This window comes from Megalops cyprinoides, chromosome 9, assembly GCF_013368585.1.
Source record: "Megalops cyprinoides isolate fMegCyp1 chromosome 9, fMegCyp1.pri, whole genome shotgun sequence".
Taxonomy (NCBI): Eukaryota; Metazoa; Chordata; class Actinopteri; order Elopiformes; family Megalopidae; genus Megalops; species Megalops cyprinoides.
In genome coordinates, this window is record NC_050591.1 from 27,895,805 (window position 1) to 27,919,303 (window position 23,499).

General features: G+C 38.9%; 2 protein-coding genes across 2 annotated transcripts; both read right to left on the reverse strand.

The window, feature by feature from the left end:
• Nucleotides 1-1,008: 1,008 nt before the first annotated feature.
• LOC118783284 (prolylcarboxypeptidase (angiotensinase C)) lies at nucleotides 1,009-13,616 on the reverse strand. Its single transcript, XM_036537067.1, has 9 exons — nucleotides 12,934-13,616; nucleotides 8,010-8,150; nucleotides 7,781-7,882; nucleotides 7,407-7,588; nucleotides 6,643-6,800; nucleotides 6,219-6,391; nucleotides 3,972-4,136; nucleotides 3,260-3,447; nucleotides 1,009-1,868 (listed from the first exon to the last, which is right to left on the reverse strand). The coding sequence occupies exons 1-9, from the start codon at nucleotides 13,114-13,116 to the stop codon at nucleotides 1,664-1,666; spliced, it is 1,497 nt and encodes a 498-aa protein (XP_036392960.1). The 5' UTR covers nucleotides 13,117-13,616; the 3' UTR covers nucleotides 1,009-1,663.
• Nucleotides 13,617-15,536: 1,920 nt separating this feature from the next.
• Nucleotides 15,537-23,130, reverse strand: rab30 (RAB30, member RAS oncogene family). The gene is made up of 5 exons (XM_036537063.1): nucleotides 22,939-23,130; nucleotides 20,998-21,096; nucleotides 19,993-20,076; nucleotides 19,497-19,680; nucleotides 15,537-17,803 (listed from the first exon to the last, which is right to left on the reverse strand). The coding sequence occupies exons 2-5, from the start codon at nucleotides 21,088-21,090 to the stop codon at nucleotides 17,559-17,561; spliced, it is 606 nt and encodes a 201-aa protein (XP_036392956.1). The 5' UTR covers nucleotides 21,091-21,096; nucleotides 22,939-23,130; the 3' UTR covers nucleotides 15,537-17,558.
• Between the last annotated feature and the right edge of the window lie 369 nt (nucleotides 23,131-23,499).

Genomic DNA, 23,499 nt, shown 5'->3' on the forward strand with positions numbered 1-23,499 from the left:
AATGAGGGGAAAAAAAACACAAAAAATCAGATTCTGCAAGATATATTTGTGGACGGAAAAGAAAACAAAAACCACAACAAGGAAGTACAAAATCAAGGTAAACATATAAAAGTACTCTTAATCTGAATCAACAAAACGATCATACAGCAATGTACCCAGAAGAAAGGCACTACTACTAGGTACTAGGTACATTTCACGCTAAGGTTTAAATTCATCAGTCACTGACTAGACTACAGCTGAGGAAGACATGTGCTTTTAGTCACAGTGCTTATTTGTCAAAAACATAATTGATCCCATTTCTTCATATGGTGTGAAAACAGTTCATGGTTCCAGCCCCAAAACACACAGATGCTTGTGTATATGAACCGCATAATTGTTGGAAACTCATACATAATTACAAATTCATATCACTCAGTATCTCAAATCATTAAATTAAGCATATTGACATTTATCATTGATCTATAGCTCAAGACATTTCCTCACTTACAGCCAAGTGAACATTACAACAGACTGGATACGTTATGAAACTTCTGTTGATCTCATTTCCTAAACTATTTTTTTAAAATGAGATTTTCCCTGAAGATTGTTTCACATGCATTCAATATGGTTGCACTCCAAATACACACATCAATTCAGATCATTCTTACATTGCATCAACATAATGTAAATGCATGTGTGTAAAATGTTGTAGAAGTCTTTTAGAAGACTCTTTTGTTATATTATGTTCAAACTGGAAAGGAAACCCATACCATTGACAATCCATTCCAATGAAAATCTATACATGTTACTAAAATATACAAAATTGTCAAAATCCAATGCCTACCACTTTCATCTCCACATTGTATGCTAAAATCCATGGTCTTGTGAAAAACAAAACATTTATTGCACATATTACTGCCATTTAGAAATATGCAAGATTCCCAATCAAAAAGAAAAGAGTAAAAATAGCACCTCATAACTGAGATATTCCTGTATACAAAGTAATCAAAGTATTTAAAATTAGCTCTGTAAAGGACAGGTAAGAATTGTCACACTAATTATCTTACCTCGGAAAATTGCTTGGAAAATGTTTGCTTATACATTTATGCTGTTTTCCTAGCACTGCTGGAAAATAGCTTATTGTGAACAATTTCCTTTGTTGCTTAAAAACTGTGAACATTTTTGCTAGCCGTGACAGCTAGCTAGTGAGTGAATTGTGACCCAAGGTTCCTTGCAAAGTGCTGTACATGCACCAACAAAAGCTTATGGGAGGAATATTCCAAAAAAAAGGTGTCTAAATGACTCAATATTCTGCTTCATAAAGGTATATCCTATGTCTTGTTTGGGTTTCTGGCAACTGGCAAATTGGATTATTCAGGTTATGTTTAACAGAATAAAATGTTTACATGACATGTCATGGGAATAATATTTCTACATTCAGGTTAACATTGGAATATTAATGTGAAAACATATGTAAACATACTTACTGTCGCACAATGAATCAACAGATTTGATTGAATAAATGAACGTAGAATGCTGTTAATGGACAACCTTAGAGTAAAGACAATGTCACTGAACATTACAACTAATAACTAGAGAGCAACAACACCAGCAAAACATGAGGTCAGAATACCTGAGACTTCCAATGGCAGAGAGTGGGAGTGGCCCACAGGTCAGGCAGGGGTCATGGTGTTTTAGCTGCCTGTGTGACCCACAGCTTGATGTAATTCACCTCAAATTCACGGGCGTCCAGGACAGACTGTGGGTCATAGTTGGTGTTGTACCGCAGGTCCAAGTGATGGGCTCCGTCTGGAATCATGATGGCCACCAGAGAGCTGGAGATGTTTCGGGTCACTCCGCCACCTGACCAAGGGTCCAGGCCGCCATTGCTGGAACACATTAGCAGAGAGGTGAGCTGGGGAGGAGGCACCCAGTCATGCACAGCACATCAGAATCAGATCAGAATCAGTGGTGACCAAAGCAGCTGCTCCTATGGGCGTTCCCTACCCATTTAAATTTGTTCAAGAGTCACAAGCAAGAAAAAGCACCTTGACTGCTATGCCATATCAAACTGGAATGTCACTGACTAAATATAAAGAATTCTAAAATAATTTTATCAAAGTTTGACCAACTGCAAAAACCTACATGGTGAACGAGGTTTGTTACCTACGTAATTAGGTGGGGAAATACTATACACTGTATTAACAGAAGCAGATAGTTTTCACTGTTGTTTTTCACTGTAATTGTTATTTTATGGATAGATGACACAAACTGGTTGTGAAACTAACCATATATATGTAGTTTGCTATAATGGTACAACACTTGTTAACTAGTGACAATATTTCACTATACCAACATACTAGTACACACACACACACACACACACACACACACACACACACACACACACTGCTGCTCATCACCGTGACTGAATTTGGAAAGAAAGATCATCTGTTTTCAAACAGTCCTAGTTTTTCAAGTTGTTTAAAAATTTACCTTGGATTTTAAAAACTCCCTACAAACAGATGTGCATGTATGTTGGTGAAAACAAACTATGATACGCATCTCTGAACATTTCTGTGATCCTTTCTGAGCTTGCTTTTGAAAGTAATGACAGTGGTGTCAACACAGATATACACATACAATATTCTACTTCTACTTATTAGCAATTACTTTGAATGCAGAGCACTTTAAATTATTATGCTCTCTCTGTATACTTCAGAAGGGCATTTGAATGTCAACACGGAATTGTTAACATTAAGCATCTTTCCTGCTGTGTTGTAAAGAGCAGAACAACAAACAGCAGCAAATGAAAGCTTTGGGCTTCCTGCCAATCAGAGAAGCAAGGCCAGGCCAAGAACCTCCCCTTCAAGTACTGACATTCACAAAAGGAAATCTCTGTTTTTAAAGGACCTTTCATCTTTTTCTGTTGTTTCTAGAATATTTTCAGGCTCTTCAGAACTATCTGATAATCCATGTTTTACTCAAAGACAAAAACGATTTTAAACAGAAATGTATGTAAACTCAGGCCTTTTAAAACTAAATCCGGGCAATGACAACTACTACAACAAAGTATGTGTAAAAGAAAACTTCAGTTCCAAAGAAGTCTGTCATTTAGCATGGCCAGCCATTAACAGTAGTATCAGACCCTACTCAACGATGAAATGAAATGCAGAATAAATTAAATTTATATTGTAATACCTTTGTAAGAGGATGCTGTTGGTAGCTGAAGCAGTAACAAAGAAATGGAATTCATTAATAAGTATTGAAAATACCGAACCTGAAAATGATGTTGCTGTGATCCTTAATATTCTTCCCCCCATAGATTGTGCCCACCCAATCGGCACGTGGCCTCACTCCAAACTGGGCATAGCACTCCTCAGAAAAGGCCCCAAAATCCCATGTTTGAGGCTCGAACATGTCCTGAACGCCATCTGAACACATGGGCATGACCATTTCTGTGCAGGCCTGGAAACAGGGGAAATTCAGAAAAGTTCTCTCTCTCAGCTGCATCGTGTTTAACATAACCGCAAACAAAAACAGGAAAATTCTCATGAAAAATAAAAAAATATGAATATCTTTCTTGATGCACATATTGACCAAAAGCTTACAACTGAGTATACCATGTCCTGAAAGCCTAAAACCCAACCCATCTCTTATCAACCAGTATTTTTCATGAGTACTAATGGAAAGTACTAAATCCATTTGAACAAAAAATAAGACCAACACACCAAGAATAAGGTGGAAAAAGATATCCTATCCTCGTGAGAAACTCATTTTTTCAAAACCTCACTCCAAAGATCGCAGCCATTCACTTCTCACATCTCTCACTTCTTACTTGCATGACACACGTTTCCAGCGTGACACTTTTGATGTGTACAGTCAACAAATATTGAAGGCATTATTGTAACTGTTTTTTTTTTTTTCAAATTAATTTCATCAATCTCATGTCAATAGGTTTTCAATAATGTGTGATCTATGCATGACAATACCTGATAGAACCAGCCAATATAGCCAAGGTTTCCAGTGGCAGTCTGAGAAATATTGAGACACTGGGCACTTCCTGTGTAGTTGTAGTACACCTTCACTGCCTGGGCCACACCCTTTAGTAGAGGTTTGTCTGGCACAGTAGAGTCAGTGAGATACCTACAGACATACTTGAAATACACAAAAAAAAAAACAAATACAGAAATGTAAGCACAGAAATAGAATTGCATACATTCTAACAAGCACACAATCCATATAATGAACATAGTCTCCTTAATGGATGGATGACATGGCACAATATGAGAACTGTCACTGAAATTAATACAGGTTTCACATAGAATATTAGGTTTTATGTCAAGCACATGCACATGCACATGTACACACACACACACACACACACACACACACACACACACAGCCCTTGCTCCTGTTACAGCTTAATGTTGCTGTTAAGGGGGTGGTTGTTTCAATGGGACAAAGCCCATCGCAGGAGTTTTTAACTCAAGCTATTCCTAGTGCCATTTGATAAATATTCAAGTGCTTGTTTTTCAAATGTCAGACAACAATCCAGTTCCAGCCTGCCTCAAACCAAACCAACTCACACCACAGTGGTGCAATTTCTTCAGTCGATAAGGGCTGTTTACATACTGATAGGTTTCTGATGCATTTCATGGTTAGTCAGGCCTTTCCCCTTCCCTTATGCACTTTCCATGCATAATTTACACTGCCAATTTGCATACAAAATTGACTAAAATTTATTGTAAGGAAAGTGACAAGAATGAGAAGACTTTGTTTAAGAACGACATTAACAAGTGAAAGAGGCGTTTAAAAAAACATGGCCTCATTCCAACACCTGTTATTCTCCCAGTGGTTATTTTTACAGCAGTAGTAGTTATTGCACGGTTTGTACTTTTAGTTTTAGTTTTTTACTCTAATGCTGATAGCCTTTTTTTGTTGTTTTTTTAATAAGAGTTGAATTTCTAATGGGTCTTGTTACTGCGGTGGTCATTGTAATGGTGACAGTTGTGGCTGTGGCAGTTTTTTTTGGGGGGTTTTTTTTTGGTGTGTTGCCGTTGTTTGGAACGCTGTGTGAATACAAGAGACTGTGTGCAGTTGTTTGGAGTGAGGAGTGGCCCTCTGGTAGGGCAGAGCCTGTTACTAAGGCTTTTTGTCTACAGCCAGTGGAGGAGGAGGCCAGTGGGAGAGGAGAGCTACAGACATGTCCTACCCAAGATTTACACCATGAAAAAAAAATGCAATTGCTCTCTGAAGCATCTTCTACCTACTTTTCAGATAGGATTAGGCTTATACATTCAGCTCTGCCAACAGATTTCCCCCCTCTAAGCCCTCAATACCCCCTTCTCACAGTCACTCAGATAATCACATTAGCTTTGTCATTAAAAAGCTCCTCTTTGCGCCCACTGCCTAAACCGCTTAAACCACCCATAGGGGTCGCATACATTACTGGCACCGAGCCCAACAGCTGAAAATGACCATTTTGTGCTTGTCTTTCCTAAACTGTCGGTTTGAACTGCAGCACAGGCACAGATATGGGCCTGCAGCAAATGCATTATGAGGTATTAAATGAGCAACAAGACAGTGACAAATTAATATTCAACATATATGATTTGTAACGCACAAAACAGTACAAAAAATTTTCTCAAGGTCTACAAGGACACTCAGTGTTGAAAATAATTGTTCCTATAATTTTTGGTGCCACAGATCATTAACAATAGAAATAATAACAACAATAAATTTGACAGTAATATTAACAGTATGCTGATTGTTAATTACTTATGTGACCACGTGGAATGCTATGTCTTTAAATCATATACTTCATATCCTAAGGTTCTCTGCAAAATGGTGAGACAAACCATTTTGACTTGTATAATTTTCTATTAGCAAAAGAGCACAAAACCCCTTTGTGAGTAATCTACAAACACAGGGCTGTTGAAAAAAGGAAAGATGTTTTAGGGCCTGTAACGCAATCACAGACATTGTATGTTCGCAAGTTGCAACTCTTGTTTAACTGTAATTATACGTCCCCTTCTGGATAAACAAGTCTCACTACTAGCCACAAGATTTTGCCTATATTGTACTGTCTATAGGACATTAATGGAGGATGTTGAAAGATTTGACAACAGGTCCATATGAATCAGATGTGGTGTGTAGTTTGTTTAATTTAATGTGAGTGGAATGATAAGTATTACACTTGGAGATACTGAAGGCTCTGCTGAAAAAAAGTTCTTTACCTTAACTGGCCACCTTGGAAGGGGTTGGAGGAAGTTTGCCTGATACGGATAATCAACCATTGCCAAATTGACCCAGGTCTCTTGAAGCCAGGCCTTGAAACCTACAGCTTCTTCCTTCCTCTTGAGAGGGGAGCACAGACTAAACTCACCGGACAGCCACTCAAGACCTTCATCTGTGCAAAGAGATAAAAAAGACAGGAAATGGCAAGTGATCCACAGACAAAACAGATGGGAACCATGGTGCATGCTGGAAGTACCCCAGAACAGCACTAAGGAAGCACATAAGAATAGTTGCTCTATTGTATGCCAAAATCAGGCTGTCTGATTAAAATTTGATTAATGGATGTAAAACTCAAACAGCAGTCCTGCTCACAGGACTGAAATAAATCTGAATGAATTTCTTTGGGGAGACCGTTACCCATACCTGTGGAGGAGATATTGTCAACTGCTTTCCATGACCTCCTGATGGATTCGGAGCAACCAGGCCCGCTCTTGTGAAAATCTTCCGTTACAATCTTATAGAACACACCACAAGGCACCATGCCAGTGAACTGCCAGATTGGAGCAGAGGATGCCAGCGCACTAAAATAAACCAAAAGTGGCATTTACTAGTCCTTACTTTTCACAGTGTCATGAAAGACCACTTCACAGTATTAAAAATCTATATCATAATGTATCATACATATTACTGTTACTATGACACACTACAATGTTGAAGTACAGCTACGGTTTTCCACAGATCAATTAGCTAGTGCCAAAAATCATCATTTTATCATCATAATCATTTTATCCTTTTATTTTTATGTGTATGCATGAGCTAGAAATCATTAAATCTCTTGAATCATTCAATGCATACGGTGTCAGTAAATGAAATCAGTTGAAAGTACTAAATATCCACTACATATATTTACTTTGCAGAAACCCTTATGCAGGGTGACTTACAGGTTAGGTTACCTTTTTTTTTTACATATTATTAATTTCTACAGTTTGATATTTACTGCACTGATACAGATTAAGCACCCCGCCAACAGGTTAAACAGCAGTGTTCCACAAGGGAATTAAGCCTGCTAAACATCTGTGTTACAGGTCCAACTCCTGCAAGTCGGTGTGAATAAAGCCATCTCCCAATTTAAGAATGTATTGTGAAATAGACAACAAATATACAATAAGTGAAATATGTGTTCTCACCCAACAACAATGTTGGGATATTTCATCCTCATCCAAGCCGCCAGCATCCCCCCATATGATCCTCCAATGGCAATCACCGGACTTCGCTGAGCTCCAGGAACCGTCTCTTTCAAATACTTGATCAGCACAGCAAAGTCAGCCAGAGCCTGCTCTGACGTCAGGTAGTTCAGGTGCTTAGCGTCCTTTAAATGCAATCAAAGACACATCATTTCTCTGTTAAGTAATTCTGAGCACTGAGAGAAGTGACTCCCAAAATAAATAAACGGCTGTCTTTAAACAATAATGGATTGCGATAATCCACCAGTACACACAAATGTGAGGTCTAGAAGTGCAACACATCTTTACTGCTGTAATAAAATCTTGATTATTCTCACACTGTAAGAGTCTGGTCCAAATGGCATAGATTCTCCATAGTAGCGATGTTCAGCAAACACCAACATGGCATCCAGTTCTTCTGCAACATCCCACATGAAACCCTGTGGAGAGCCAGTTTGTTTGGTGGTATTCAATGGCTACATTTAATGCGATATAAAATATTGTTTTAATACTAATAGAACACCTAAGGTACAAAAATTGCTTAGGTAATAAAAAAGAGATCCTTACAGTGTTATTGCAGAACCAAGTGATGTCTCCCTCATTGCCGGTGTAGAACAGAATTGGGCCTCCATTTCTGTGCCAATGTTGGTCATTAAAAAGGTACCTTTGCTTGAACGTGCCATTCTCAAGAAATCCGAAGTGATCGATCTGCAGCAAGGCAATAAAATGCAGCACAGAACCATAAGTTTTAAAATACAACTGAAGATAAGCAGACAAGGTCAGGTTAGCTGTCATTAAAATATGCTGCGTGGAATTAAGCACCTGCAAAAAAAACAACCTAACTTTTTCAACAGCACTGCTTTGGCATTGCTCATATACAATTTTTCTTTAAATATGATCATGGTCAAATGAATGATCAAACTTGATTTCTGTCACAATGACTGAGATGCTGGTTTTCAACTGTTTGCTGTATTTTGTTTAATATTTCCCCTGATGTTCCAGGTTCAGCCAAGGATGGTTTTAAAATAAGTAGAGTGAGAAAGGTAGTGATCAGGGCAGAGGACCGGCAGGAGATCCAGCAGATCGCAGCCTAGTTTAATCTAAGGGTCTCTGGCCCTGTGCCATCTCTCAACTGTGAATAGACAACCTCGAGGTTGGACGGAAGGATAATTAGCCTCAATTTGTATTAAACTCCAGAGCCAGTTTCAGGAATGCCACATTAGTTACAGTTTAGCACAGTTCTGTGATATCCTTTCATCAAATTATTGAGTGTCTTTCCTTTTCTTAATAACCTTCCCGCTTGGCTTTCTGGAACATAAAAAAGCAGACTTCACAGAGCAGCGAGCTCCACCGCTGTGTCCCACTAAGGAGATGTCCCCGACTTGAAATCCACCCAACAGCCTCTGCTGAAAGCCTCCACCCCCCCCCCCCCTTCCCTGTTGCTTCCAAAGAGCCAGCATTTTTATGAGCCAATAACAACAAAAAAGATTTTAGAAGTTGAATGTGTTCATTCTTCCTGCTGCCTCCATCAGTCCTTGGCGTTGAGTCAATGTGTAATAGAAAACTAGCAGCCTGCTTGAGAGAGACATTCTGTCGATTGATTTTCATTGTACTGTATGTTGGGCTAAAATTAAATGACGATCATTGTTTAGCCCATTTCCCCTTTTCCCAGTGCATAATTCCAAAGGCATAATTTAGGCCTATGTGCCTTGCAGAAAGCAAAAAACACTGGCTTGGTTCAATGTACAGTAATACAACGCTGAGTCACATCCTGACATGCAGGACAAGCAGGTCTCCCTGAAGGCACTGACAGGCAATTCAATTTTTGTACTTTCACATCTTCAGAAAAAAGGTGTCCATACCACTAAAATAAGGAGAAATCATTTAATGTTTATTATACACCTTTGTCTCTTAAGCATGATTTGTGCGGGTTACATGGTTTACAGAACAAACTGATCACCACAAATCCAAGCAGACAGGCATAATTCATAATTTTATGAACCAAATTCTTCCCCAGCCCACTTCATCTGCATATGGAGCCAATTCCATTTTGGCATTTTCACGTCAGGGCCAGTACAATGCCATCTTGTGGTCAATAATAGTACCACAGCCAGTTCCGTGTCGAAAACCCACAGAAGAGGGCGCTAAAGATAATTAGAGTCCCTCACGAAATGAGCTCGTCTCTGTAGCATACCACAGATATAAAGGGACAGGGGTGGGGGCAGACATCCTCCAAAGAAGCAAGAACACTGTGATACTTATACTTTAAAATCATGAATGCACTGCTTGACAAATGTAGTATTTGTCTATCATACTTTCTCCTACTACATGTCTAAATGTCCTCCTACATTCACTATGATAGGTATCACATTTCACAAAACTCTGCATAATGTTTTCAAAACTAAGAACACAAGCTAATTTGATTTTTTTTTTTTAACCTAAATGGGGCTCATCTAATCTCACATGAGGCCTATAATACCCTGCTCCACCTCTACTCTTCCAGTTGTCAGTTGTTAATCATTCTTTAAAAAGTACCCAACTGCACAGCTGGTGGTCAGAGAAGAAGAGAGAGACAGAAAAAGGGAAGTGCAACACCAGTCAACGGAGGCAGAAGAACAGTTAATGTGCAGCACTCCTTTCTTTGCGATACAAAATTACAATCTATAATGTATGTCTTTCTCCGCTCAAACCACAAGTGGTTTTAGGCCAAGATTCCAAAATTCCAAAAGGAAATGAAATAAATGCCTGCAAACAAAAATCAACATCAACATTTCTAACACAAATTATCAACTTGCTTCAAAATGTTTATGTATTGATGTCTTTCATGCTACATATCGAGTGCTTACATGCATTTCTGGTCATTTGGGCAGCACATTGTTACATTCTCTAGTGGATCATACACGATTGTCTTACCACCAGCCAGAGCTTTTTTGCCTGGGGTGAATGGAGAAAAGTAAAATCCATTTGGGGGGGGGGGGGGGGGGGGGGGGGGAACTTTTTTCCACTCTCTGATTACTTAAAGACATCAAGCATCACGCAGAGCAGCTGACTTGCCACCGTGCTGATGCACAGTTTGAGCGTGATGATGATTTCAGCATGACTTTCAGAAAAGAAAGGCTTGCTCTTTCAGCAAGTCATCCTCCACTGACAGGATGTGTGAGCGTTGCCTCTAGTCGCATTTAGTTTTACTTTTAGCCCTCCGGCTACTCAGACAATACTATTATGAACAAACCTCCTACACAGAGTAAACTTTCCCAGTCTACTGACCTTATTTCTGGCAATGTAAAACAGTCAAATAAAGGGTAGAAACTGGGAAAATCCAGACCAGTATGTTCATGAATGAAACAGGCTGAAAGTAAACACACTTTCAAGATTAAATAGTTCAGTCAAGTGAGCTATTTACAGGGTAAGATAAAAATTTACAAAAACAAAGGACAAAAACCCAGTCCCAAAAAGGAGAAACACAGCCACTAAACCAGGACTGGACTGTGACAAGAAGAATCCAGAGAGCTGGCATATAATAAAATATAGCAAGAGCTTTATTGTACATAAACTGGGGCATAAACAGGTTATAGCAAAAGATCTGCAAAAAAGATGTTTTAGTATAATTGCACTATAACTATTAATATAGAATTTGCCAGGTAAACTTTAAAAACCTTAAATTCAACACTAAAGACAACTGAGGCCTCTTTACTAGTGATGCTATAATGGGACTTCCCAAAGTCCATTCTCTTTCGTCCTTGAAGGTAGACAGTAGCCAAGAGGATTTCCTTTTAACAACTGGTAGATCACTTCTTCTTCCCTCAAAACATCCCCAAAACTTTAAAGTTATCAGCAGCAGGATGTGTCTGCAAATGCTGTATTCACTTCAGTATGTAGAAACTTTGTCAAAATACTTTATCCCAAAAAAAAAAAAAAAAAACATATTGATGTGGAGAAACTCAAAAATGACTCAGTCAAAGCTTACATGTAAATTAGACACAAACACTTGGGACAGAATATCTCAACTGAAGGCTTGTCATTTCTTGTCAGCTCCATTAAGACATAGCATTTCTTACTGCATTCAATCACATTGAAACACCAGACTGTGTTGAGGGGAAACGCTGGCTGCAGTCACACAGTGCCGACTTCAGTGTTTTGCCAGTCTTGTTGTTGATCAAATAAACCAAGTTCAAAAAGACAGGAAAGAACTTCACTCTTGGTCAAGTTCTGCTGGAGCAGAACTGATACTTAGAAACAAAGCCTTGTGACTGGCATGCCAAGGTTCAGTTGGAAGTAAGTTTCCTATGCTTCACAGGTTTGTTTGCATTTAACCCAAGGAGCACAGTCAAACACAGTGCTAACATTTACTGAGGATTAATTATATACCTACAAAATGGAATGGTATCCCCAGCAGACAATAACACAGCTAAAATAACACACGCTAAAATATAAAACTCTTTGACTTTTTTTCCCATGCAATTTAAATGCAAATGCATCTGTTCTAAAGACCTTCACATTTCAGTTAACAAATTCTACATATTGTAGCCTAGGCCTTCTACAGCAACCATACAGTTCGGCTAATTGGCATAGTGCTTGAAAATGTTATACCCTTAATTGTGCCAGATTTCAGCTATATATATCACAAAATGCAACTAGACACCCAATTCAAACCATCTCTCTGATTTGCTATCAAAGAGTAAGGGAGGTTTCAATTTATTTATAGGCTCTTAATCCAGGCGGATTAATATATTTACTATATACAAAAAATACAAATCCTCTTTTGTATTTCTTTTTTTTCCTGTCAGAACATAGTATCTGGGTAGAGATTCTACCCTGTATCATGGCTAGTTTTGATTTATTTTTATATATGTATAACTTATACTAATGAAGTCCCCCATGGATGCAGTTCTGGCACGAATCTGTTAGTAGGAACGATGCCAGAAGTTTAGTGGCTTTCCCACTTAGCACAGGAGAAGCAAAGCGGAAATGCTGATTGTCCACAAACACAATAGATCATTAGGACTGCGGGGCGTCAGTATATAGAAAAGTGAAGGAAATCCTTTCGAAGCCAGTAGCGTACTAATGAGTATAGCAGAAGCCAATAAATTTGGTCAGTTTAAGCACTGACTATTGTGAATTATGCCTCTGAAAATTTGACTGTCCAGTTGTGATAATTTCATATTTAAGCAAGACATGCATGGTTAAGTGTCCCAGATAAGCATTTCTATGCATGTAAAATGTATGTACTGTTTGTTAAAAAACATCATTAGCAGACATGCAATTCATACAAACATTCAAAAGCAGATGGCTTACAAAAATTCGGCATTGACAGCATAAGCAAAATTAGTAGCCACATGACCTGACTGCTGGTGTCCTTAAGCGACTAACCACACCTGACAAGATGTTCTATAACACGTGACATAAAATCTTATATTAAACAAAATAGTTAAATAATCAAAGGTGGTTTCAAGCTTTAACTCCTGTAACATACAGCAACAAAGGCACTTACCTGCTGCTCAAAATAATAGGTCATATAGGAGATGCTGTCGGACACGGTGTAAGTTACTGCACCCTGCCTAGGTAAAAGTTGTGTGTTCAGGCAAAGAACACGAAGACAGCCCAACAAAAGCACGACACCGACGGTACCTGTGAAAGTGGGTCTGATAGTGACTGCCCTAATTTCGGCGCTCATTCTTCTAAGTTTTAAAAAGCGCTGTGCAGGTGCACGGGTGAAACACGAAAGCGGTGAGGAGCTGATAGTTTTTCTCTCGACGGGACTCACATGATACGGGAAGACGTAAAGAAAAGGAAGCTGCGAAAGATTAATGTTTATGGTGAACTCGCCAGCAAGGGAAGAGGAGGGGGGACTTAGCTACCAATCACCAAATCCCTGACAACTTATCTTGGTAGTTCGATTGTAACCAGCTAAATCAGTACCATTTCTTCATTTAAATTATTTTTCCGTGGTTAGATAAATGTGTGGTGTCGAACTTCAGTTCATACTGGTAACATTATGTGAAACAGTTTGCACAGCTCCCCGGCTAGCGAGCTAGCGTTACTTCTCCTTTTGATTTTGATCTCAAGACAGTAAGCGAAACCTGCGCGTGATGCACAAGCCTATTAAGTTATTACATTTTATACCTAGTTCAACAGTACAACAAATCTGCACACCGAAGTTAGGAGTACTGCATAGCGGAGTCAACTATCAACTACAACAGCCATTCTACTTTGACGTTGTATTAAGCAACTGTATTACCACCGTCGAAATCTCCCAAACAATACTTTACGTCTGTCGTGAAACGTCACAGTAGACGGACAACTCGGGCCTCGACACGTGACTTAGAAGACGACACGTTTCACTTGAATGCTGGTTTGGCAGACGCTCTTATCTAGAGACACTGCTACAGAAACAAATGCATAAGATTTTGACTAAAGTCTTCTTCTCTGCTATATATTTCCGCTACGCATTTAATAAACTTCATCTATGCAAAGAATGGATTTCAGCTACTCCAACTGGGTTACCAGCGGCATCAATCCTACTCCTGGAGGCCCAGTGCCCACTGTCCTGCATATCGATCCTTGCTCCAAACACACCTGATTCGTGTGATTAACATGCTCTTGGTTAAATCAGGTGTGCTCAGCTAATCAAAAGTGCCACTGATGAGTTCAGTCAGGTAGGTAGAGCAGGGAAAGATGGAAAGTGTGTGGAGCAGGGGGGGCCCCAGGAACAGGATTGAGAATCAGTGGGCTGAATGGTAAATCGAATGCTGAAGACATGTGAGAAGCTTCCAGTCTGTGCAATGTGGGGTGACAAATTCACGAAAATTTTCAAGGATTGGTTGTGGAGAGAAGGATGTTGCACAAGGTGCTCAGCATATTGGACAAAAATACACACCCCCTACGCAACCTACTGGCCGGACAACAGAGTGTCTTCAGTCGGAGGCTCCTGCTCCGCTGCAATAAGGACCGTTACAGGAGGTCATTCCTGCCCACTGCAATAGCCATCTTCAATGACTCCCCTCTCTGCCAGGAGAGGAGACTCCTTCACTGAGTGGCAATTTCCAAAATGCACATTTTTACTTTTAATTTGCACATTCTATTCTATTTTTATTTTATTCTATTTATTTTTATTTAGCTTAGTAGCTTTTTGTATAGATATACATATTTGGGAACGCTGTGTTCTTTTAATCCACCTCATTGTGTGTGTTTCTGTAAGTTATGTGTGTCTTTTGTCATTTTGTACTGCTACTGTAACACTGGAATTTCCCCTTGGGGATAAATAAAGTACTCTATCTATCTAAGAGCACTTTCAAGAATTGAGAGGACAATGTGAAACAACATGTCTTACCCAAAAAATATGCAGTTAGCAGTTGTAACTGCATTCAGAGCTGCAGGTTAAATCCAGTTCAATTACTTTGTTACCCTAGCAGGCATGCATTAATGAGAGTATGGGTTTAAATAAGTGACATGTGATGCGGTGTAAGTATGTGGTATTGATCGAGAACACATTGAAGGCTTGGTTTCTTAGACCATAATTTTGTGATCCATGTCTTTCTCCTATTAGGAAAGGACTGATTCTAGTTGCCCTAGGTAGTAGCTTGATCTATTATGTACTAATTGAAAAATTAGAGCTCAAGTTACACATGCATTTATTATACGTTATGCCCCTACTGCAAGGAGATAGAGATTGTGGTATGTGCCACTTTTTGGATGGGCGGTTAGAGTGTATGTTAAAAAGGGTTTTGTCTGTAATTTCTGCAAAACACCAGTGTTAAATGTCTATGGTCCTAATACTTCTTTTTTTTTTCCTTATAAAGAAATAGAGTAAGCATGTTTTGTTTGAGTACTTTGTGTATATTTGGGCTATTTTAACATTTATTTGTACACATTCCAGCAGTTTTGCATTGAGGAAGATAAAAAAAATCTAACAAAAAATGCACACAAAAATATTAAGATTTTCTCTCCCACAGACAATTACATTCTCAGTGGTTTTATTTTCATGTCTACTATGTCTTGTTTGGACAAAGTAGAAAAATACTGAACAAAAATTAAATGAAAACTATGGTATTCACATTTTTTGAAAATACAATTAAAGGAATGAAGTGACGTTATTTTAACAAAAAGGAAAGCAACTGCCCCACTTGGGCAGTTAACATGCATTTTACCAAATGCTGAACAGGTCTGAATGAGTGAATGGACACTTCTCCTATGGTACAACAAAAAATTAATTTTAATATAAAACCAAGAAAAAAACATACACTTTTTAAAATGACACAAAACGGCAAATTTCAGACAGAGGTTTATGTAATACAATACTATACAATAAGGTAAAAAATAGAAATAAAAGTCATTAAAATAAAGCTTGACATTCAAAGTATCCGGCACGGTGCATGCAGAGCATGTAACATAAGCAGCAGAACACAATGTGGAACACAGGTACTAAACATTGTGTTAACACAACCTGGAAGGATCGGGTTGCTCCTTTCTGAAATGTGCATATAAAATTTCAGTCATGATGAGGTCTAAACCACAAAAATAAAAAATAATAACCCAGAGGACAGTTGGAAGAAACACATTGACATTTGCAGACATGGTAGTGGTATTAACATTCACTGGAGAAATAAAAAACACTTAAGATTCTACACTCCTAGCAACACTGTTTCTCAGTCAGCCTTTATGGAGTTGGTCAAAATGTAAAAATGTTAGGTAATAATTTTCACCTACTGAAAACTAATCCAATGACTGATGGCATGCTGTACACTGAAACTGGAAAAAAAGGTATAGGCTACAGTAAAAAGTTTTTCTTTCATTCTCTCAGTTTTTTTTCCCCCCATTCTTTTGATATCAACACTACAGGTGAGGGAAACAATCTTTCTGCTAAAGATGCATTAGATGGCAGTTCAAGTCACAAAGCAAAAGTGCAACAGATGGTCAAAACACTGACCACACCACCAAGATGCATCTCTGTTCCCTTAGAGCCGATGAAAAATTATAGGTGCAAACAGTAAACGGTCAGAATGCAGTGGTTACAAATATGCCTTACAGAGTCAAATCATATGGAGAATATATAACATATATTTCATAAACAAAAGATGAAAATTTCTCATTTTGACTTTTCTCAATAATGCAGTATCATGTGCCACGAGATGCCATTTGTTGACGTGCACAATGGATTACAAGACGAGAGAGGTTTTGCAATTTTGTGTGTCACAATGTCTTCAGAGAAAATTAAGAGTTCACACTGAGATGTGAAAAAACTGTAATGCTAACTAGGCTGGATTATTGCACAATGCATGGCTGTCACTCCTTTGACCACACGTTTCAAGTTACTCCAATGTAACAGCTGAAATCCACACATATTGAGCGCACCAGTTCCTGTACTTCTGTTACTTTGCCTAGATTAACATTATATTCCCTCCAATATTAAACTTGGAATAGAATAAAAATAATACTGGCTATTATTCTAACAAATTATTCTAGGAGGAAGCAAATATTGTTAAAAATAAGCAAAAACAGAAACACTTAAAACAACCTGTAATGGATGTAAATGCTCCTCTTGGTTTAAATAATTACTCCAGTTCCTTGACATCTGTTGATGTGAAACAGATTGAGTAATACTAACCTTAAACCACAACTGTTCCGGCACATACAGTGTTCCAGGAGTGCTTCTGGTTTAAAATGGATGGTCACAAATTCTCAGGTACATTGTATTTTCCCCATTTTTGTCCATGTTTGTGTCCACACACATATATCCGCACAATATACATGACCACACAATATGTGTGTGTGTATGTGATTATGGTTCCTTTGAGCAAGGTAGTGGTAGTGGTTGATACAAAACAGTTAAAACACCACTGCTGGCTTAGTGTTCAAAGTGAGGCTGGTCATTTCCCATTTTTCAAAGAGATTCAGTCCCCCTATCTGCAGTCACATTCCTTTCCTGGGAGGGCATTACAAATGAATGTCAGGCTACTCCATCCGCCCACAGATCACTAAAGAGGGAAAAGAACTGGACTCCCACACAGGAGAGACATAAATCACCTCATTGCTCCGGTGGAGGCAAGTGACAGTGACTCCCTGCCATCTGTAGTCTTTAGCAGAAGGCTGGTGCTCTGAGCTGCAGAGGAGTGTCAACTAACTGCAGCAGTTCAAATAGCTGATGTTCTTGCCTTCCCCGGGCATTGGGGAGGTCACATTATTGACCAGTGAGTTCTGTTTGGCCTCGCGGATTAGTCTGCAGGCCAGGTCCAGGAAGAGCTTCTCGACGTTGTCTGATTCTTTGGCAGAAGTCTCCAGATAAAGCATGCTTTGTGCCTCTGCAAACTCCTCTGCCCTCTCCCTGAGAACTTCTCTTTTCTCAGCAAGGTCAATTTTATTCCCTGTAAAAAGAAATAAATTCAAAAAATAATGGCCAATGTGTTTAGGTAAGCGTGTATTGTTTGTTAGACCTGATATCAAAGGCTTTTAAGGAGTGCTCACATGAAGACTATGTTTTTTACTATAAAATATTTGGCCATTGTTCTGTCATGTTGTAAATAATGTATAAATCGATCACCAAACCCCAAAGCCAAATAGCAATGTGAAAACGTTCAGTATTTTATTACATTATGAAGATTTGCCTTCATAACATAAACAATATACACTGAGGAAATGAATTGAATCAAATGCAGTGGCAATCCATTTTTGTGGCAAACTCACACAGTAACAGTTTTCTATTTTAAAAGTTTCACCAAAAAAAGAAAAGCCTCAAATGAATCTTCTGACAAATCCACTGATGTGCTATTTGCTTGCTGCACTGGAAATCAAGATGTGCAAACAGTAAAAGAAAATAGAAGCAGAAGAGAGGGAGACACTGACAGCAGGCAAAGATGAGGCCAGGACCAGGGAAACCAGGAAAGCTTGATTCAATTTGTCAACCTTACGTAATCTTCTATAGAGGGAAATGGAAAATAAAATAGAATAGAGTACCTCAGGGGACTCCCACACTGGCTGCCATTCCAGGGTTTGACTTCAACTACACTGCACTTTTGCAGGAAAGTTGTGGTATTACTTATTTAACAGAATCTGGGTATGAGGCTGAAAGATTTCTTCTCAGTTTATCACAGAAGGAAAAAATATGTGTCTGTTGTCAGCAGTACAATAGATGTTGAAAGGAACTATCATCTTTTCACAAAGTATTTACATTTCTCCTGCAACCAGTGAAAGATGAACGAGATGTAAATCAACTGAAAACGCTTTCGGGTAATTTTTTTTTTTCCCTCAGAAACTTACAGAAAGTAAAACATGAAGCATGTAAACTATTTACAGTTTCCCAGAGCTTCCCCAATAACCATATTTTGCCTATGAAAGAAGGAATGTTATTTTCTAGAAAGGTTACAAAAACAGAAGACAACAAGGGTATTATCTATACTTAGAGAATCCCACTTTCTTGCAACGGCAGTTCAGCCGTTTTTCGCCACACATAAGCACTACAGACAACAGGCACACCAAACAAAGATCTCAGTTTTTAAAGTTTTGGCCAATCAATTTGTCAGTCAACAACACCTTTCATTTTCATAAGAAATTCCTACTGAACGCTGACTGAGCACGTGAATCCCCTGCTATGATAAGTTACAGTATTTACATCGCCTGAGTCTGCAGCACAGTTGTTACTAGATATGTTGTCACACCTGACACACCTCTGATGAGTGGGGCTAGAATAAAACAGGACATCCAGTTCATAGTGCCTTACACTACAAAATGTTTCATTAATTTCAGTGTCGCTTTATGAAAGTCTTTATTAGTGTCCCTATTTAATTAAAGGTCTGAAGAGCTCAGTATACAACCAATATTAAGAACTGCATTTCTCTCCCAGGGTACAATATTTTCCCATGAGAAATACCCGCACCACTAGACTTCTGAGTGGAAACTGCAGTTCTAATGCACACACAACACCCTTGCATAGTTCCCCTTACTGAGCAGAATGATGCAGACAGCATACTATCAGCACATACAAAATCATCAAAAAATCAATACAAAAATAGACAATTACACATACATCAACTGGCAAAGACCAAAACCAAGGAGACTCACCTACTAAGACAGTCACCACTTTGCTGTTGGCATACTGCTCAATCTCCCTCAACCACTCCGGAAGGCACCGGAAGGAGTCCTCACAGGTGATGTCATAGGTGAGGATGAGCGCATTGGCACTGCGGTAGTAACTCTGGGTGATGGATCGGAACCTCTCCTGTCCTGCTGTGTCCCAGATCTGCAGCTGTGGGATGGCATATTGACAACACAACACAGCTACCTGACCAAGGCTGCCAGTCTTCAGCAACCTTATTATGAAGTATCATTAACAGATGGATCAAGGCTTCAGTTTAATCTGGTCTTCTGTTAAATGAACAGCCATTCAACATAAGTGCGAAGGACCAAACTCAATCCCCAAAGGACCAGGCGTATGCTAGTCTTCCAAGCTTGGCTGCACTACTCCTACTAGTAATGAGCCAAAAAATGCATGCCTTCACATTTCCCAGAGTTTGAATACAATCTGAAGATCTGGGGGAAAGAGAACATCACAACTTACCTTGACTTTCTCCCCATTGATTTCAACAGTCTTGATCATGAAATCAACCCCTATGGTTGCACCTTGTCCAGGTGGGAAAAGACCCTGGAACAGGAAAGACAAACACAGAGGGAAAGCACATTTATTAGGTGCACAGATAGAACATGCAACGTGTAGTGTGCAATAACATTCTTATGTTCCCTCTCCCTAATCTCATTTTCTGAGCATCTCTTTGTCATCTACTAAGCGAACAGCCACTGAATTCGAGCTATATGTATATGTATGTGCTTTATTTGTCTGGTTATTTAATAAACCAAATACATTAACACCTCCACATTTCCAGAAATAGAGGCACAGTGGCGTACTTGCTGACCACAAAGCAGGAATACAACCTGTGATTTATCATTTATCATTTTACCCTTTATCATTATCAACCATGATAATGATACCAAACGTTTCAGAGTAAGTAACTCACTTTATAAATTAATTAGCAAAAGAGGAAAGAGGTGGAGAGGAGGGTAAAAATCAGAATATATATCCCCCCAATAGTCTGAAATGTGGAGGCTTTCTGCCAGGAACCCACAGAGACAAAGCAGTCTTTATTCTGTATAACAACAACCCAGACCAATAGGGCAACATGAATTTGAAAAGCAGGATTAAGTTTTCTGAGATGTTCTCTGAACAGAAGGATTGAGTGCATTCATTGTACAATTCATTACCATTCTGCTAAGGCACATCATCATTATTAAACTAATCTGTCAACATAAAAAATACCATATTATGTTACAATCTTTAAACCAAATGGAAAGAGTGATTTGGATATAATACTGTGGCTAACAATGACTTTCCCCAATGAAAAAAAGGTAACATGTGACTAACTCTCTTTTTACACAGATTATGATCACGGTCAATAGCACAGTAGATTTTATTGCAATATCAGCATCACTAGAGGAACATGACAGAGTAAAACAGGATAAAAACAAATGTAGACTACATTGACATGTAAAAAAAAGGTTAAAAACTAACCTGAGTGAACCTTCGAACTAGGCAAGTCTTCCCCACTCCAGCATTTCCTATCAACACTATTTTAAAAAGGTGATCATAATCTTCCATGCTCATGCTCAACTGGAGAAAAAAGGGAGAAAAATAATACAGTGAGAAAGAGAGAGAGAGAGAGAGAGAGAGAGACAGAGAGGGGGGGGGGGGGGGGGGGTTTAGCAGTGCTTTATCTAGAAGGGAAGTGATCATGGGTTCCCCCCCAACTGACCCCCAGATATTGATGAGCTGAATCTGGGCCTTTGGCAAATCACCTGCTGAAATGAAACTGAGAACAAGATGCATTGATAAATTCATAAAAAACAGGAAGAACTCACACCCATCCTCCCTGCCCTTAGCTGTACATTCCATTTCTATTTCATTGGAAAATGGAAAAAAAAAAGTAATTCAGCTTTTTCCAGCTAAAATCCCACTTGTTCTTCCAGAAGCCAAGAGACACCGCTTAGCCCATGTCTAAGTTTTCAAAAGGGGTACACAGCCAGACAGGCAACTGTGATGTCATATAAACAAACAGATCTCCACAGTGCCTTGCACAGATTACATTAAAAGGGTAGTGATGATTAAAAGCACTTTTTAAGAAACCAAACCAGAAATTAAATCAACACATAGCCTTGCAACAATGGAAACAAAAACAACAATTGCTGACATTCACATTTGTATCCGAGGGAGAGCGTTTACTTTTCAATGCCGCCTTTTATCTACCAAGTTCAAAAGACCCACGATATTTCTTCAGTAGACATTCAAAGTTTAGTTTCGTACTGGACCCAAAATGTTGCTAGGGTATACCCGCTTTGTGGGCATTCCGGTTGCCAAGGCTCGTGGTAAGATGCTGCGAGGACTGCCATAAAGAAACAGAAGGAAAGAGAACACTGAGAACGAGCACATGCAAATTCACTGAAGGAGAATAAATCCCTTACAGCATACTATGAAATTAAAACGACCAAAAAGCAACATGCCCACTGTCAGAATCCAACACCAAATCGGTACACTGACAGCTGGCAATCAACAAACTGCAAAGAGAAGACGCGCCTCTAAACCACTCGTCAAAATACAATCTTGAAATTCATGACGGGCATCAAACTGGTACATAGATACAAACCCAAAGAGATACAAAGAGAAATGATGAGGGACACGAATTCACCCAATATAGGTAAAATTAAAATGTGTTTATTTCACACATCGTAAATTAATGACGAATACGATATGAAATGAGGAGGAAGAAAATAATGGAGGTACTATATGTTCTTTCACTCAAAAATGTTAACACGACGTTACCTGCAGAAGTTAATACACTGAACTACATAAGACAACATTCAACTCTACTAACGTTATATATTTTATTTAATGGCTTCTCGCTGCAGTTTTTCAGTCATTCAGTAAATGTAATTTATGCACACCACACAGCGAGCTCCAATCTTCAAAAAATTCCTACTTGGAAATATCCATATCAAAATGGCATGCTACTTTATGCAATACGAACATGCATTCACTAAATCAAACTCTTTCCAGCATATATGTCCCTGGAAGCATTGGCTAACGAGTAAGCACATGTATCTGAAGTATTGACTAGCTAATTAAAACGTCAGCTAATTATCCATCTACCTAAATGTGAAGTTCGTCCAAACAAATCGCCACAGTTGCAAGCTACGTAGACTAGCTGTTGCTAGCTCGCTATGACAGCAAGCTATATAGCTAGTTAATTATGCTATGCATGTATTTAATATTACAGCGTTTGTCCTAGTATCGGCAATTAGCTTAAAGCTAGTGTTATTTCTTTATTTTGTAAATTAGTTTATATGGTCACACATCTCTTTATCTGAAAATGTTTCCGTGCGGAAAAAAATAACCCGCTAGCTGGCTAGCTTGTAGCAAATGCTTTGCTAGGTCACGTTAAATCACATTTGCACTTACCAAAACTGCAGAAACCTCCCGATTTTAAATCATTTCCTATTCGTTCAACTTGCCTGGCCAACAAATTCACATACGGACTGTTTAACTTGTCTTTTCGTCCAATATCTCAATCAGAGCTGAGGGGCTGGTTCTGGTGTTGCACAAAGATTGCAGTGCAGTTTCCTTGGATTTTCAACAATGACATCATTCCTGTCCTGCTGGAAGTCCTTGCCCGAGAAATTGCAAAACTGGGAATTATGGGACTTATAGTCTGTTTTGCTGCAAGTCCTCACAAAATAATAGTAATTCGCGCACTACAATCCCCAGCAACCACAAAGTGACCCCAATTCCAAGTTAAGGCTGTTTTTGCGGTCTGACAGAAAAATTGATTGTTTATCGTCATCTCAGTACCGCAACGCTGCGCAGCATCTTCACGGTACGTCGTGCAGACACGCCTCTTCTCTTCACAAGAACCAGCGATGACAAATATTTCGTTATGAGCTGATGGACTTTTTAATCGTCTGTGCTGTGCATCTGGAAAATTAATTCGTTTTACCACATTAATCAATTATGTGCTGCAGC